The 17,810-nt window shown below is 38.1% G+C and overlaps 1 protein-coding gene across 1 annotated transcript in view; it reads right to left on the bottom strand.

Annotated features, from left to right (window-relative positions):
* Positions 1 to 3,768: 3,768 nt before the first annotated feature.
* LOC127630724 (procollagen-lysine,2-oxoglutarate 5-dioxygenase 1-like) overlaps positions 3,769 to 17,810 on the bottom strand; it is a 29,141-nt gene continuing 15,099 nt past the window's right edge. The window contains exons 7-19 of the mRNA XM_052108458.1: positions 17,351 to 17,448; positions 17,154 to 17,255; positions 16,759 to 16,890; positions 12,904 to 13,025; positions 12,507 to 12,611; positions 10,819 to 10,944; positions 10,395 to 10,536; positions 10,199 to 10,312; positions 9,986 to 10,051; positions 7,440 to 7,544; positions 7,210 to 7,356; positions 6,865 to 6,990; positions 3,769 to 4,651 (exon numbers count right to left, since the gene is read on the bottom strand). Coding sequence (XP_051964418.1) covers positions 4,496 to 4,651; positions 6,865 to 6,990; positions 7,210 to 7,356; positions 7,440 to 7,544; positions 9,986 to 10,051; positions 10,199 to 10,312; positions 10,395 to 10,536; positions 10,819 to 10,944; positions 12,507 to 12,611; positions 12,904 to 13,025; positions 16,759 to 16,890; positions 17,154 to 17,255; positions 17,351 to 17,448 — 1,541 coding nt within the window. The 3' untranslated portion in view covers positions 3,769 to 4,495. The remainder of the gene's footprint in view (positions 4,652 to 6,864; positions 6,991 to 7,209; positions 7,357 to 7,439; positions 7,545 to 9,985; positions 10,052 to 10,198; positions 10,313 to 10,394; positions 10,537 to 10,818; positions 10,945 to 12,506; positions 12,612 to 12,903; positions 13,026 to 16,758; positions 16,891 to 17,153; positions 17,256 to 17,350; positions 17,449 to 17,810) is intronic.

Genomic DNA, 17,810 nt, shown 5'->3' with positions numbered 1-17,810 from the left:
ACAACTGGGGATCGCGTTACTAGGGATGTGCGCGTTCACGTGTATCATTTTACTTGCCTTTTCAGCAGATTCGTTTAATGTAAATTGTCAAGGAGCAAGACGTTTTGCACATTATAAAAAATGTTGGTATCATTTTTAAACAGAGTTTTTTCATCGATGTCTGTTCTTATTGATTTGACACAGTTTAAGAGCTATTTTAACCGTTTCACAGGTAACATGGGACATTGGTTTGAATGGGAACTGGAGATTACACAGGTCAGAGTAGTACATCGCAAGGGGAAGTCTTTTATTTGCAACACTAAAGCATCATAGGCATTGATATGCACCAATAATATACTTTCAGTTACTTTTATTTCGTTATAATGAACAATGGCTTGATGAACAAAGTGATTGAGTAAAAATAGACAGGACATTGGTCCATGTTAAGTCATGCTGGCAGTACCCAGGTTCAAATCCAGATCAATTAGGACAAATTTGAAGCTTTGCTGCAGACATTTATATATTTTTAACAGGTCTATTAAAAACTAATTTGTAAATCACATATAATCATACAAAGACACAATGTATTATATTGTCTTAAATAAATAAATCAAAATTTGATGCAACTGAAACTAACAGCCAGTAATTACAGTATACTCTACTGATTGTTTTTGAGAATGGTTGAATTACTGAGAAAAATCTCAGCTTTATTTGCGCTGTACGCTATTTCAGACACCGGATCAGACCGTTCCATCCCTTCTACCACACACCCTTACTACAAACCCCGCCCTACAAAGACATGCCAGCCAACCCCATGTCAGCATACATGAACGCGCATAATGATTGATAGGCAGAAAGCGTTTCTGATTGGCTAAAACATGACGGACCGCTCCTCCGCCGGTCTTTTTGTTCTTTACAGAGCCTACTACCTGGCTGTTACACAGAGACAGTTGTGATGTCTCAAGGTGTGCACACACACACATACAAATATACAGCTTAGAGAACCTTTAAATGAATAACAAACGGTGGCATGGGCTAGTGCAGATGATTATGTAACACTTGAGTTAGACAAACTGTCACATACACACACATCAAGAACAGACACACACAAAGCATCATCGTAAAAACAAACAGACAATCCTAATCATCACCTATTTTTCTTGATTGAGAGAAGGTTCGGTCTGGTGACAGATGGATCAGTCTTCTTGCATGTAAGTTAATAACGTTGTACACTGCACACTTGACTAATATTTAATAAGCGCGCGGAGATATGCTGATAACAAACATGTTAACAGCATGTAGTGTATTGCAGTATGCACTTTTATATTTAATCTGTTTAATATTAATAGAATATCTTTACCAGAAAGACTGAAGTGATTAGATCTCGTAATATTCCTCAAGCATGTTGATCCAGCAATGTGTCCTTGAAATAATGTCAAATCCTCTTCTGGAAGAGCTTCACCGGTGAAGAGCTGTTGATTTACTTTAGACTGAACGAAAGCGAAACAAAATCCTTATTAATAAAGAAAGAAATGACTGCGACTGATCATCAGACTGTTGACCAAACGAGGGCGTGCGAGCAATATTGCCAATAACTATGTACACAAAAAGCTGGTTTATATTTTCGATATTAATACTACTTGTGTTTTGTATTTAAAATTCCATGCAAATTTACGTTTACTTTTTTCAACAAAGTATTCGTTTTCTAACTATACAGCCATTATGTTAGCCAGTAGTTTATAACTTTAGCTAGATGTACTACGTCATCTATGTGCGACAGCTTTTATGTGACAAAAAAGTATTTAACCTCCAGAGGGCGCTGGGCGGCTCAGAATTCTCATTTGAGCTGCATTAAAATCTTAGGACGCTTTTCACCGACAAAACGTTTCAATATATTAATTTCAAGGACTTGAAATCCGCCCCAGCAATTTGTATTATTATAATTTTTTTGTTATTGTTATTTTACTTGCATTACCGCCAGCACCATGTGACTTCATGCCGCTTCAGCAGCGGTCTGATCAATAATTTACACCTGAATAAATAACACTGAATAGAAAAAGGCATTCATAGACAGAAAGTAATGTACAGTGAAAAGTCAAATTAGGAATATTACTCAAACCCAACGTACTTAAAGGAATATTCTTGGTTCAAAACAATTTCCACTCAATCTACAGCATTTGTGGCAAAGCTAATTAAACAAAAAATTATTTTGACTCAACCCTCCTTTTCTTTAAGAAAAACAGAAATCAGGGTTACAGTAAGGCACTTACAATGGAAGTGAATGGGGCCAAACAGTATGTTGAAATACTCACTGTTTCATCAACCACAAGATGAAAACAATTGTGAAAAATTGCTGTCTAACATTTTCTGTGTTCGTTGCAACAAGGTAAACCCAAAAACAATGATTTGAACAAATTTACAGCTTAAATAATACACAAGTTTTAACTGCAGAATTTATGTTCCTGGTTTAGTAAAAGTTAAGCTCAATCGACAACATGTGTGGCATAAAATTGACTAGCACAAAAATGTATTTTGAAAAAAAGCAAAAATCTGGGTTACAGAGAGGCACTTACATGGAAGTGAATGGGTGACAATTTTATGTTAAATACTCACAGGTTCAAAAGTATTGCCACAAAACACAAACATGTTAACATGACTGTAGTGTGATAAAATCGCTTACTAACCTTTTTTGTGTAGAGTTATAGCCAATTTGACATATTTGTTGCCATGACGATGTAATGTAAACAAACCGTAAACTGACTGTAAAAATGATGGTTTAATCTTTACAGCTCAAATAATACATGGGTTTTAAGAGAAGAATTGATGCAAGTGTTTTTAAATAAAATTATAAGCTTCACATTTCTGCTTTTAAACCCTCCAAAAATTGGCCCCATTCACTTCCATTTTGAGTGCTTCACTGCAACCTCCAATTTTGTATTTATTTTTTCTATAATGAGGGACGAGTCGAAATGTATTTTTGTGGTAATCAACATAATGCCACAAATGCTGACAAATGAGCTGAACTTGTTTTGAACCCGGAACATTTCTTTATGCAAGTCCTTTTATAAAAATGATGAGCTTCACATTTCTGCCCTAAACTCTCCCTTGAAATTGGCCCCATTCACATCTATAGTCCAGGATGCAAAACCCTGCTCATTTCTAGAAGCCCTCAATAATCAGAGAAATAATCAAAAAAATTTACTACATCAAAAACCTTTCTGAATCCAAAATATTTACACACATTTCCTTCCCCATTTACATAATTTCACTAGTTAAACACAACATTCTTACAATTGCCCTCAAACTAGTAGGTTTATCAAAAGATTAGCCTATTTTGAAGATCTATGCATTTTTCATTTCATAACAAAATTCCATCAAATTGAATTGCATAATCTTTAACTTTATTATTTAATTAATCAAATAAAATCTATTTAAATTGTAGTACTTTTGTTATGAAATTGAAATGCACAAATCTTAAAAATAGGCCAAAATATTTTTTATGAGTTTTGTTTTATGAACAAATTGTAGATAAACTGAGCATTCCTTACTCCAGTTTCTGATATGACACACATTCATCCTTGTAGTGTCATTTTGTTCAAATCTGTTACAATGCAGCATACTGTTACTTTAAATTTAAAAAGTGAATATTGTTTGCCGAGTACATTTTATAATGCAGCAGATTTTTTTTTTTTCGCAACAAACATGCTTTCTGATCTATGTTTTATGGTTCAAATTTATTCAATTATCCTCTCTTTTGATGTGTACAATAGCTTCGATGCACACTCTGACAAAGATTCACTGATTTCACCTGTATTTATATTAATAAAGTAAATTAAACTGGACAGATGAAAATTAACAAGGCAGCATGAACAAAGCTGAACAAAATTTTACTAGCTGCTGGTTATAAACAACACCAGAATTACATTTTATGTCTTGATATCATGGCTAATAACCATTTATGCATTTTAAGCATTTGTTAATTTTTCAGCTTTTATTGTTTTCTTTCCAAATTCATGATTAATGATTCATAAACAGGGCAAGAAAATACATTTCCAAACTAAACAAGCAACATTAAGCAGTAAGAAAACAAATCATAAGTCAGGCTGTTTTCAAACAGCAGTACCGAATTCTTGAGGGGCATCATTCATTTAAAATCATGTCGATATGTTTCTGAATGTCAAAGTCAAAACAGATCTCCATGGGTGTGGTTATCAGTATGCATTACTAAAAAGTTCATCACCAAATAATCCCTTCAACATATGATACTAAATAAAAATGCCCTTGCATGGAAGTCACATATTGCATAGTGATCTGTCAAACTGCTTTAAACATTCATCATTAATATCAACATCAAAGAATGCCTTTATGTAACAAAAATGTTAAAACAATATTTACACTGACATATTCACAATTGTAAGGCACTGTTTCAACATGTTAAAGCACAAACTCCTGTTTATGATCTTTTCTAGCCCTTCTTGTGGAAAAGCAGATTCAAGTCCAAAAGAAAGAGCTCAAGTCAAGGGTCTACAAATGAAACGGCAATGTATCTAACCCCTTCTGTGGTGGGCAGGCCCTCGTGGTAGTGAGTGAGGCGTCCCGGGTGCATGAGTGCCCAGCCCATTCTGGAAGCTTTAATGGAGCAGTTGTACCTCAAGAACCTACAGCCACCACCCTGAACAGAGAAGTGGATGTAATTAATAGTAATTTATCATGAATACATTATGCTGTTATTCGGCATCGGATAAGAATGACAAACAATGTCTATAGTATCCTAAATTTATTAAAATTTTGATTAAAAGCGTCCTTGGGCTCCCACTACCACTACCCCTGGGGTCGTTTCGATATGGTGCTCTATGAGATTGGTACAACCGGGGAGAGGCAGGAACATGTCTGAGAACTTTCCTTGCAACCTGGCAACCTCTGTGACTTGGGATAGTGAGAGGTGGTCTCCGCAAGTGGCTGGGGTGACTCGATCGGTGGTTTTTAAGTTCAACTCCGGTCCGAGCTCCTCCCTCTTTGGATCCACCATTGCCAAAGTTACAGGGACTTTCTCAAGATGTCTGATAAGTACATCTGTTTTCAGTGCAAATGTATGAACTAAATTTAGTCTTTGCACTGAAAATGGACATGCTTATCAGACATCTTGTGCTTTGTGGCACTTCATTAGCATACAATACACCTACAGTTTGCACGCATACACCCACAGATAGCGCAAAATAAAGTTATCTCCAAACTCTGAAAACATAGTGGAACATCAAATTATGTCCCCGACCACTGCAAGTGGTTCTTTATGTGAAATTGTGTTCGTTTCTTATTCTGTTTAATGTTAAATATTATGAGCAGAGCTGTGTAATGTAATGCACTGAGGTTGTTGTTTTTTTGTTTGTTTGTTTTGTATAACGTCTGAAAATCAAAATAAACATGAAAACAAATTTCCCTGACAATCACTGTTGTAGCTGTCTTATGAATCAAAAATTTATGAGATTTGTGTAAAACCTTCTAGAGGTCTTTTTATTAGTAGTAGTCTTATTATTAGTATTTTATATTTACAATTGCATTTAGGATTTAATTTGTAAGAATATTTTTGTCACCTGTTGTCGTAGAGTGATTTTTAAGTCACTGCTAGAGGGGCTAGTGGAAGAACTTGGAGAGGGTAAAATGTTTGGATTTTACAGGAGGTGGTTTTAACAGGTAACGGTTGGGCATGGAGGAGTTGGGAACCGACTGAATAGTCAACATAAAGTTGTAATATCAAACTCAACTTAAAACCAACATGAACAAACCTGACCGTGTGCGTCTTTCTCTGGAATCTGGAACCCATTAATCAGCTGATTCGGACTCTCCTCCTCCGCTCAATTCAGGCCAGGGCACCACCCAGGGCTGGACTGGTAATCTGGCATACTGGGCATTTTCCCGGTGAACCGACGCACTTTGGGGCCGATCTGGGGCGGACCGCCCATCGGGAGAACAGAGCAGGCGAGCGGCCGATTATCGGTATCCTGGGCCGATTTCTCTTCCTAGTCCAGCCCTGGTGCCACCAGTCTGAATAACACCCCCCTTTTATCTGGGGGGGAGGGGAGGGGGATGCCTTCCTCCTCATCACAGTGGTTATATAGGATTTTTTGGACCACCTTGTTATTTTCATTATATTTAAATAATTTGAATTAAAAAACTTTTGTTAAATCTTTGTATTTCAATAAATCCATTTAATTTTAAAGAGCAAAATCAACCGGTAGAAGTGAAGTGCATGCAAAAATCCAAAGCCTAACCTGCAAGGTCTATACTATCACTGTTAATACTAGCAATGATTTGAGTGTCATTCAATCAATATGATCAATAATAATTACACTTGGCGTGTGGTTCCAAATCCTGACAACAACCACATTTTCTATGCATATAAAAGTAGCGCGTCACTGCATGACATTAAACAAGGATGCAGATAATGCACAAAATAATGAAAGTCCTTTTTTATATTCTTCAAATTTATTGCATACAGAATGAATTTACACTACCAAATTCTTATGAGTATGCCATCTTTGTTATATCTCTGGTGCTTGACATTGAATGGAAAATATAACAGGATGCAGATGGTGCAATAATCGTAAAAGAACCTCTGAATTAAATTGCACTTGACCCACCCCATTAGAGCTTTGCGTGCACAATTTCGACAAACCCACTTGTGCCTAGACTTACATACATACTTGCATACATATACGAAAATACAAACACTTCATAGCAATGCCCGTTAACTTTGCACATATGACTATGCTTTGCGATAGCGCTCTTAAAATAGACCCGGTGTGTTAAAGGGATTTTGCCACATTAAAATTCACTTCCTTTTGTGCCTATACCACAGTCAAGTGTCATGGCCATGTTTTCACTCACCTGGTAGTCAATCCCCACTTGATTGAGTGCTATATTGATAGTGAAAGTGGAGGCATCATGGTGAGGTCTTAACAAGGGCTGTTCGTCTGGTTTATACCGAACTACAAACGCCAAATCAAACTGGGCCTGCAAGACATGAACACGCAGACAGATGCAGAGAGGTCAAAGAGCATTCACGCATAAAGAAATTCAGCTAGTCCGTCTAACATTCCCACTGCCTTCAGTATACTCTAAGACAGGGGGTCTTTTGTTGGCACAGAGACACTTTTACTAGCTATGTTAATAATGGGAAAAGATGCACCATGTCACCAGTATTTCAATGTCAAAAAACAAAGCAAGACTCACCTTGGTGTAGTACCCAGGATACATTTTCTCTGTGAAAGGCGCTATATAATCCAACAGGAACTTTTGCCATTCTTTCTCGTAGCCCACCTGATTCATGTGGATATCAATTGTGGGGACATTTTCATATCCACCCTGGATCCTTTTATCCTAAAAAAAACACAAATGTTCGCTTAAAAGGAAGACAGAACAAGAGAAACATGTGTCTTAAGACAAAGAAAAACAGCACATACCACATTAGCACCTCCCGACCACTGGCCAAAATGTTCCATTTCTTCAACAATATGATTGCAGGCCACGTCAGAGAAAATAGGGAACCAGTACACATCAGGGCACGGCTGCATTGGGAAGTCAAAATAAACAAATCTTCAAGTATAATGTCTTGACAAGAGACTTTAAATCATTAGAGGTGCTCACCAAAATGCAGGGTTCGGTAAAATGCAGAATAAAAAATTGGCTTTTTCAGTTCATGAAATTTTAATTCAACTAGCTATACCCCATAGGATGTTGAATTGTTATTTGTATTGGAATGACAGGGAGAGGAATTTTTTTTAATTACAATTCAAAGAAATTTAATGAATTTTTACTCCACCCTGGTCCATGAAATGAAAGTTATTAAGTTCAAGTTCAAGTTCATTTTATTTATATAGCACATTTTATAACAGCCACTGACTGACCAAAGTGCTTTACAGAACTACAAAATTAAAAGACACCAACACCATGTGTAGTAGCACATCATAAAACAGTACAACAAGGTTAAGAACACCTTAAAACGGGAGACGTCCAAGCAGTCTCAGAGACTATCAGTAGTAGAAAATAAAAACAGAGAAAACAGTAACAGGTTTAATACTAGTATCATACTCGAAGGAGAGAAATATAAAATAGACAGAAAAAAATATATAAGTATAAATATATCTATAAAAACACCCATACACACACACATACACATACGTATATATATATATATATATATATATATATATATATATATATATATATATATATATATATATACACACACACACACACACATACATACACACACATATATGTACACATATACACATACATATACACGTATATATATGCACCTTATTTGTAGGCCAAAGAGAACAAGTGCGTTTTTAAAAGTGACTTAAAAGAAATCACAGAAGGGGCTATCCGAACGTCCAAGGGCAAATTGTTCCACAACCGAGGCCCAACCACAGAAAAGGCTCGATCCCCTCTACGTTTAAGTCTGCATTGAGGGACTTGTAACAGATTTTTTTCACCTGATCTCAGACTTCTTGACGGCGTGTAAGGTTGAAGCAGTTCAGTTAGGTAGCTAGGCGCTTGGTTGCATAGAGCTTTGTACACAAATAACAGGATTTTAAACTCAATTCTGAAATGAATGGGCAACCAGTGAAGAGACCTCAGAATTGGGGTGATGTGGTCACTTTTCCGACCATTTGTGAGGAATCTTGCAGCGGCATTTTGCACCAGTTGAAGACGAGCTGTTTGCGTTTTCGAGATACCGCAGTAAAGTGAATTGCAGTTATCTACACGTGTGGTGATAAAAGCATGAACAGCCATCTCAAGAGTTTTGACAACAGCCGCAGGTGATAAAAACTAGAGCTTATTACAGAAGAGATTTGCTTTTCAAAATTTAAAGACTCATCCAGACAAACGCCCAAGTTCCGCACACTTGCATTAAATATAATAAAATGAGGGGCCTGGGTAGCTCAGCGAGTATTGACGCTGACTACCACCCCTGGAGTCAATCCAGGGCATGCTGAGTGACTCCAGCCAGATCTCCTAAGCAACCAAATTGGCCCAGTTGCTAGGGAGGGTAGAGTTAAATGGGGTAACCTCCTCGTGGTCTTGATTAGTGATTCTAGCTCTCAATGGGGCGTGTGGTAAGTTGTGCATGGATCGCGGAGAATAGCATGAGACTCCACATGCTGCATATTTTTGTCACCTGTTGTCATGGAGTGATCTCTATAAAGTCACTGCAAGAGGGGCGGTGGTTTACATTTACAGATTTGAGTTGGTGTGTCAGCATTGTTTTGTGAATACACTGCCAATTGCTAGTTTATTGAGAGAAAATGACTTCATTTATTTTCATATTTAACGAAAAGCAATGCAATTTGTGAATTCCTAAATATTTTTTACTTTTATTAAATTATTATAGCATTAAAAACAAGTTCTATGTGAATATGCTGAGATTTCGGTACAAAGTATTTACAATACATGTTTCACGTGAGGATATGGTGTAGATTCGATGCAAAAGTATAAATCGCCCATTATGCATATGCTTTCAGTCATTTAATCCATGTCTTCTGAAGCAATCCAATCGGTTTTGGGAGAAAACAGACTAAAATAGAACTCCTTTTTCACTGCGCATCTTGCCATTGCAGTCTCTAGCCACGATCATGATTTCAAGCTCGACTACACTTCCTAGTTCTTGACGCATGTTCAGAATGCTAGATGGCACTGTAGGAAGTTTAATCAAGCTTGAATCATGAGTCAATGAGACTGCTGATTTTGGTCTGTTCTCACCCAAAATCACTTCTGAATACATTCTGTAAATGAAACCACTAGGGTTTTATGGATTACTTTTATGCATACACATCTGGGATGGCTTGAGGGTGAGTAAAACAGAGAATTTTAATTGTTTGGTGTTTCTTTAAGGCTTCTTTATAAAGGGGCAATGATCTTAAAAGCAGTCTTAAAAACCTTAATCTTCGGAAAATGTTGCTATCATCATCATCTCAGTTTTGTGTCTTGGTTGAATACTCACGGTTTCTACAAGTTGGTCTCTAAAGATTTTGGAATAATTCTCATGAATGTATCGCTCCTCCCAGTCCTGGTCCAGGGAATAGTAAAGAAAAAAGTGCAATAAGAAAAATCAAATGGTAAAGCCTCAATTTGAATGTCTCATCTTTCGTATAATATTTGAGCAAAGATTGTCAGCGAAATATTTCTGTGATATAACTGCAGTTTTTAAACTTACCACAGGATTTTCAAAAATCTGCCAGAGATCGTTGTGCAAGTGGTTCATTTGGTAGTTTTCTGTAGATAAAACTCGTCCGAATGCGAGCTTATTTGTTACAAACATGAAGACTCCCTAAGAATGAATAAAAGAAGGAAATGTATGAGATATCTGCCAATATGTATTAATAATTCATATGTATTAAAGCTTCTCTGACCTTGTTTCGGAGGTTGGCACAGAAGGCCATATCTGGATCAAGCGTTTCAGACTCAAACAGATCCGGAGCTTTGAGGTCAGTCCTCAGTTCATCTGCTTTCACCATGAATATGTGAGACACATACGGCACATTCCACAAACCCCTACAGAAGAACCAGAGAAACTATAACATACTCCATACACACAGTGTGATTCATTTCAACATATTCTTCATGTTGTTAAGAGTACATCTAAAAATACTAATGCACATGTTAGCTTATTCCTCTGCAAAACAATGAACTTCACAACACTTATGCTACATTGTTAGGGCACTACATCACATATAATGTACATACTGAACCCTCTAACAACAAATTCTCTACGGTTTCTCAGTTTCTCTATTGTTTCATTAGTTCAAATGAAATAAACTAAATACAATAACTTACACCCGGTGTCCTTGAACTATGTCCATGTAATCCTCTGACCTGGCGTAGTACCCGTCTGCACTGAGCGCACCCCAGAAGTTCGTCCATAATCGCCCTGGTTTGGTCATCATTGGTGCAATGAAAGGCCTGCGAGATTCATAAAACAGAATGATCACAGAGAATGAACCCATCCTTTTTGTCTTGTGGTAAAGACTCCTTGAAATCAAGATTCGACATTTGTGGCTTTTTGTCCTTGTATGTTAGCTTTGTGGTTTGTGGATCTATATGCTAACATACTTTGAAAAGTTGAAAAAAATCAAGCACGAATCTTGGTTCCACGGGGGCACATACAATGAAAGTGAATGGGGTCAACTTTTTACTGTTAAAACACTCACCAAAAGTTTCAAAAGTACAGCCACAAGACAATATGTCTGTAAACATGACTTCAGTGTGATAAAATCACTTTCTACCCTGTGGCAGGGCGGAGGGCGGGGCCGGGTTGTGATTCCGCACACCCGGCCCCTAATCAGGCTGATTAGCCTGAGAGGGATAAGGGCCGACTGGAGACGACAGTGCGACAGAGAGAGAGAGATTTATGGGCAGCTGTCCGGCACTGGTGTGTGTGTGTGTGTTTGTGTCTTTTTGTTCAGTTTTCATTAAACTATTATTTATATTGTCAAGCAGGTTCTCGCCTCCTCCTTTCCCTTTACACTGGTGCCGAAAACCGGGGAGGAGGGATGCGCCGTAGTGGAGTTCCCACCGCTACCATCTCCGGCATATCGGAGAACCGGCTTGACAATATAAATAATAGTTTCATGAAGAACTGAATCAAAAGACACACACACACACACACACACACACACACACACACACACACACACACACACACACACACACACACACACACACACAGGTGCCGAACAGCAGCCTGTAAATCTCTCTCTCTCTGTCGCACTGTCGTCTCCAGTCGGCGCTTATCCCTCTCGGGCTAATCAGCCTGATTAAGGGCCGGGTGTGAGGAATCACAGGGCCCCACCCTGTCACACACCCTTTTCAGTGTAAAGTTATAGCCCATTTTACAACTACAATGCCATGACGATATCAACAAACCCTAAAACGACTGTAAAAATGACAATTTAAACAACTGTACAGCTCAAATAATTCTAAGTATTTTAACTGAATAATTAATGTACTGTAAGTGCTTTTATAAAAAAATAAGCTTCACACTTCTGCCTTTAAACCCTCCAAAAATTGGCTCCATTCACTTCCATTGTATGTGCCTCACTGTAACCTCAATTTTTTATTTATTTTTTTTTAAAGAAAAGGGAGTGATGAGTCGAAATTCATTTTTGTGGTAATCAGCATTATTGATTACTTGTATTGAACCTGGAATATTCCTTTAAAGCCAATGATTACATAGTTATGTATTTCATTATAGGACAGAGGACATGAATTCAACACAGAAAACCACTGTGACCCCTCACGTACATACTATACATACTTACACTCAAATATGTTTTAGCCTATATTTTAATTAACACATTTTAATTTCATAACAAAATTCCATCAAATTGTAATATTAAAATAATAACAACAATATTTTTATAATTATTATTATTATCAAAGATTACAGAATTCAATTTGATGGAAAGTTGTTGTGAAATTGAAATGCATAAATCTTAAAATTATTATTTTGAGTGTTTACTTACTTATTGAGCTCAATTAGGATTTTAAGTGTGTCTTCATTCTTTAAAACCACATTCACATCAATGCTGAAGAAGTATTCACAGTCAATGTCATCTCGACACATATCGCTGCAACAAAAATACATAAAAATAATATATATATATATATATAACTCTTTCTGTCATTCCAATACAGAATATTCTAAGCATAGTGGAGCTCTTTGAAACTTTCACAATAAAAATTTGCTAAAATTATTAACGAAAACTGATCATCAATGCAACAGTATTCACAGGTTTACAAAGAGTTCAAGTGTACTATATAGATACGGAAGTGTCTATAACGCCGATACATTTGCTCATTACTCAGAATATATTCTGTCTCTATAAATACTGAATTGTACTATGTAAAGAGGACACTTACAAGCCTATATTACGTGAGGTCACCGGATCTAAACCGTCCTCTGGTCCAATCAGCTTCACAGCCTGGTACTCAGACTCATGAGCCTCTAGAAATCTAGAAACTTGTTGATCGTGGTGTGACTCCTAGAAAATAAATGAATAAATGTATATATAGGCATATTACAGACAATGTAAATACATCTCTTTATTTTAAAGAGATAGTTCACCCAAAAATGTCAACATTCAATGTAATCAAATTCAGCCATCATTTACTACAAACCCAAAAGTCTTTCTAAATTCTGTGGAACACAACAGAAGTTTGAAGAATATTCACACTGCTCTCTTCCAAACATTAAAGGTGGATGGGACCAGAGGGTGTCAAGCTACAAAAGGACAAAAAAGTACTATTCATATGGCTCATGCACTATATATTCCAAGTCTTCTGAAGCCAATTGCTTTTGACGTCATTCAAAAATTTGAGCTGGTATCCATGGAAAGTCATACAAAGAAAGAGTCATATTGGTTTTGAATGGCATAATGGTGATTCAATTATGACAGAATTTAAATTTCTCTTTAAAGGCATCAGCCATTATTGGTGCATTATCATATTTGATTCACTTAACTTGAGTGAAATGTTTAGCACATTCATTAAATCTGCAATCTGTGAGCAAAAGGGCAATAATGAACCTCATGGCATTCAATAATCAAATAAAAGCCCATGAAGAAAGTTAGCTGTACAACAGGTCCTGTGTCCTCAATCCAGATGATGTAAACATACTGATCTGGTTTACTTTGCTATCTGCCTTTTGCTGAATAGTAAACAATGGATGACCCAGCTTATGAAAAGTAGGATAAAATGGCACATTGTATTGAACAGAACAGGGCATATCACAAGATAATGGGACTGATTTTGCCATTGTTGTTTAGGAAAAACTAAAACTAGACTGAACTAGGCTGATTTTTGCATACATTCCATAAAGTGGTTTTAAGGGCTATCACCATTCTCATGAAAGTGTTATTTTAATCAATGCAGAAAATAAAAACACAGTAAGTGCTTTACATCAACCAATTTAAGAACTTTCAGAGCCACGTTATGCACAGTCACTTGGGAACCGACTTCAAAAACGGCCCTTGGGTCCTCGATATTATCGAAAGCAATGAGGATTTGTTCTGTAATTTGATGGTTTTACTCATTCACGGCAATTAAACTGAATGTTTCAACTAAATTCTGCATCTGCACTTGTTGAAGTTACCTTCATTTTTAACAACTAATGCTCAAATAATCAAATATAATCTTTTTTGCATTAGCTTGAAAATACTTCCTGTATAAGAAGGGGATGTTTATTGACTGACATAGTACAGAATACAGTTAAAATGAGTTCCAAACGGTTGAACAAACGCTTTATTATAATTTAAACTTGAAACCATTTTTTAAATGGAAGTATGTGTAAAAAAATAGCATGTAACTATAACATGTTATATAACTAAAGCATGTTAGATTACATGTTAAATTAACTACTAAATGAAAAATAACATCAGCTGTGTGAGCTTTTAAAGTAATGTCCAATGATTATTAATAATTAACATATACTGTAGGTGCGCGACTGCTCCTGTCTGTACCTTTAACTCAGTGGTTCTCAACAGATTTTGCTTCAGGACATATCTTAGATCTCAGCCCCCCCCCCCTTTAAACATTTAAGAGCATATTTACTTACATGAGCCCATATTTTATCCTGTTTGTTTCCTAATTTCAAACGTACAGTAATTCAAACAATACATTCATATTACGCAGGATGAAAGGCTCCTCATTACCATGTTTAAGTCAGTGTAGCTAGCAAAGAGCTGCTCAGAGCGTCTAAAGCTCTGCGTGCAATCCAAGTAGGTGTGCAAAGCATGCACCGGACACAACAATGACAGGGCTGGATCTGCCTCCTCCCGGAGCAGCACTTCCAGGTTCACCAGTTGATCCCTGAAGGGGGTCGTGGGAACCTTGGGCACATATCCCGGTCGTGGTCTCAGTATCATGTGAATGATATCTGCCAGACCGAACTCCAGGCAAAAGTCGCTGACAGAGAAGGCTTGCAGGTCCCCCCACCTGAACTGAGGAACCAATCATCAAGCCGCGAACACTCAGGGGAGGATTCCAGTCCAACCCGATGCTCGCGGCAGCCCAGGCAAGCATGGCGGTCAGCTCTGCGTCAGCCTCAGACTGGACGGACAGACCCGAAGGTGGCAGCCCAGTCGAGTCATCGCTGTCCGACATCGCCAGTGCGCACTCCGATGCAGTGCTCGAAGCCTCATTCTGCTCGCAGTCCCCAAAAGAAATGTCATGCTGGTCTAATTTCGGGACCGGGCGGGAGCTAACGAGCGGGCTGGGGAAACGGGAGGTCTGCGGGGAATTACCCGCCGAAACTGCGCCCACTGAACACCCCAAATCGCCTCCAGCGGCAGCCGGGCCATCCTCATACCGTGGGTAGAAGGCGCAGCTCGGGGGCAGCTAGAGTGGCATTCCCACAGAAGGAGAGAAGGTGCGTACACACTGCCAGCGACTTTGTCGCTGCAGGTCTCCAGTGGCTGGCGGTGAAGTCGCTAGTGGGTGTTCCCACTACTGGTTGCCTAGTAACGTTTATAAATGACATTCACGGATGTCATTCCATTGCTGTTGACAGCGAATCTCTTTTCTTGCCACTAAAAACTAACATTTTGGAGGGAAAAGACTAAATATAAATGGAATCAGTAAATAAAATGCTTTATATCAAAGATGAATGAGAAACAAGGCGTGCTGTTTGCCATAGCGGCTCTTTATCTGCGGCGAAAATGCAAATGCCGGTCTGTCTGGGTCCATAAAATCCCCGCGATCTCAGATACACCTTTCCACGCAGTATTTTTCTTAAAAATGTCCTTGTACGTGGGAAGAGACATATCATAGAGCACTGGAAAATTTCTAACAGCAAGAATTAGCCTTTCATCCATCTTTCCGTTACTGCAGGAGCTGAGAGAGAGAGAGAGAGAGAGAGAGAGAGAGGATCACGTGAGCTCTCCCGTCTTCTCTCCTATTGGCTGTCGCTTCCGTTAGTCGCTCTTCATTTGAATAAAGTTGAACTTCTCAACTTTGTCGCGTCGCTGGACACACCCACATCTAGTCGCCAACGGTTGCGACAGCTCGTGTCGCCGGAAGTCGCTGTGTTCTCATTGAAAATGAATGGTATGGAGTTGCTGGCAGTGTGTACGCACCTGAAAGCCGCGAACGCAACATTGCCATCGCAATGAGAACATGAACCATCCACAAACGCTGCCTCAGTGTGATCGCTGCCCAGAAACGTGAGGCAGCGCCCGTGGCTGTTGGAAACGGAGAGATAACGACCACATCCAGGAATCGCACAAAGACGGAAAGGCATCTTTATAAAGACATGTCTTTAAAAAGACGTTCAACGTCAATGTGTGTGCTCAAATAGAGAAAATATAATCTTTAGCAGGAATATACACACTTTTACCCTTGTCGACGCACCCAGGGGCGAAAGAAGTAGAGAAAGCTGCTGGAAATGCACCGTATATCGAACAGCATACGTTTCTCAAGAGGTGAATGGAACAGCAGTAGTATTCAGCTCACTGATAGTACAACCGCTCGGCTCTGAAGAAAAAATCTGAATGGAATCTCATTTCAGCTCCTTTTATACCCGTATTTCCGGTGGAGTTTCATGCAAATACCACTCGGCAATTCTTATTGGCCTTTTCTCAAAGAATGGGAGGTGTTCGGGGCACTCAAGAGCGACCCCTAATGTCACTACATCAACACAACGTCGAGTGAGTGACAGAAGGGGAACTTCGATACATAGAAGATAGTATTTAGGTCTAAATCTGTAACATTATGTTTTACCTGGTTATAGATGAATAATCTGAGTCGGTTTTTAGGGTATTTAAGATTGAGTAAGCGCTCAAAGAACACAGTGACAAACGGAGTGGGTTGCTGGATGAAGACCCCAATGACCACAACAGGATATTCCTTCTCCTGCAAACAAACAGCAAGTCTTAATGAACAGAATTGATTTAATGAATTTCTAACTGAAAAATATTCACCTAAAGCTTGATTTAGTTGAAATGTATATGCTTTACTGTAGCTGTGACTATGACTGTGTCTGAGTTAACTGAGCTTAAGTCATAAAAGGATTAGAATAAGAGCAATAAACACATCAGTATCTTCCCAAAGGTCTCCAGGATATACTGTTTACACTGAAATTTACTGTTTACACTGAAATTGAATGTAAGGCTCACCTGGAGTGCAGAAAGCGGTCGCAAGTCCTCATTACAAATTGTGCACCCCGTCTCAAATGTCCACAGGTTTGGGATGTAGTTCCCCAGGTAGTTTATCTGGAGCTGAAAGACACAGCATGTAACAAAGATAAATCTAAAGTAGACAGATCTTGCTTGTACATTACATCTATTTGAATCACGATGGTAAATCACTTTACTTTGGTGGGTCCGTTGCCGTGGATTATAACAGGAAGTGTATCATAAAGTACATTTCTGGCTCGCACTCGTTTATCTTCGAACTTCAGCACAACCTCATCTGTTTATGAAATTAAACAAAGATTAATACTATGATCATTCTGTAGCCACACAGTTTTAAGTACAATCTTTTAATTCTTTATCTTTTTGTTGTTGTTCCACAACAATAAATAAACTAATACATAAAAAACATCTACTGGTCCACTGTTCTGAGAAACACAATTACTTATGACACTTTTCCTCCACAAATGTTTAGGTGTATCTCTCTCGGGTGAGTGTAATGGATACTTCTGACCTGCAAGAACAATAGGGGCTTTTAAAGCAAATTTTTAACTGCAAACAGTAAACTTTTCAGATGTTGGGGAACCAGAAAATGAATTATCCTTGATTTTACATATCTGAGGGCTTTATAACAGCAAAACA

Source organism: Xyrauchen texanus, chromosome 37, assembly GCF_025860055.1.
Source record: "Xyrauchen texanus isolate HMW12.3.18 chromosome 37, RBS_HiC_50CHRs, whole genome shotgun sequence".
In the NCBI taxonomy this organism is placed as follows: Eukaryota; Metazoa; Chordata; class Actinopteri; order Cypriniformes; family Catostomidae; genus Xyrauchen; species Xyrauchen texanus.
Note: the sequence above shows the minus strand (reverse complement) of the source record. Positions and strands in the feature narration are given on the sequence as shown.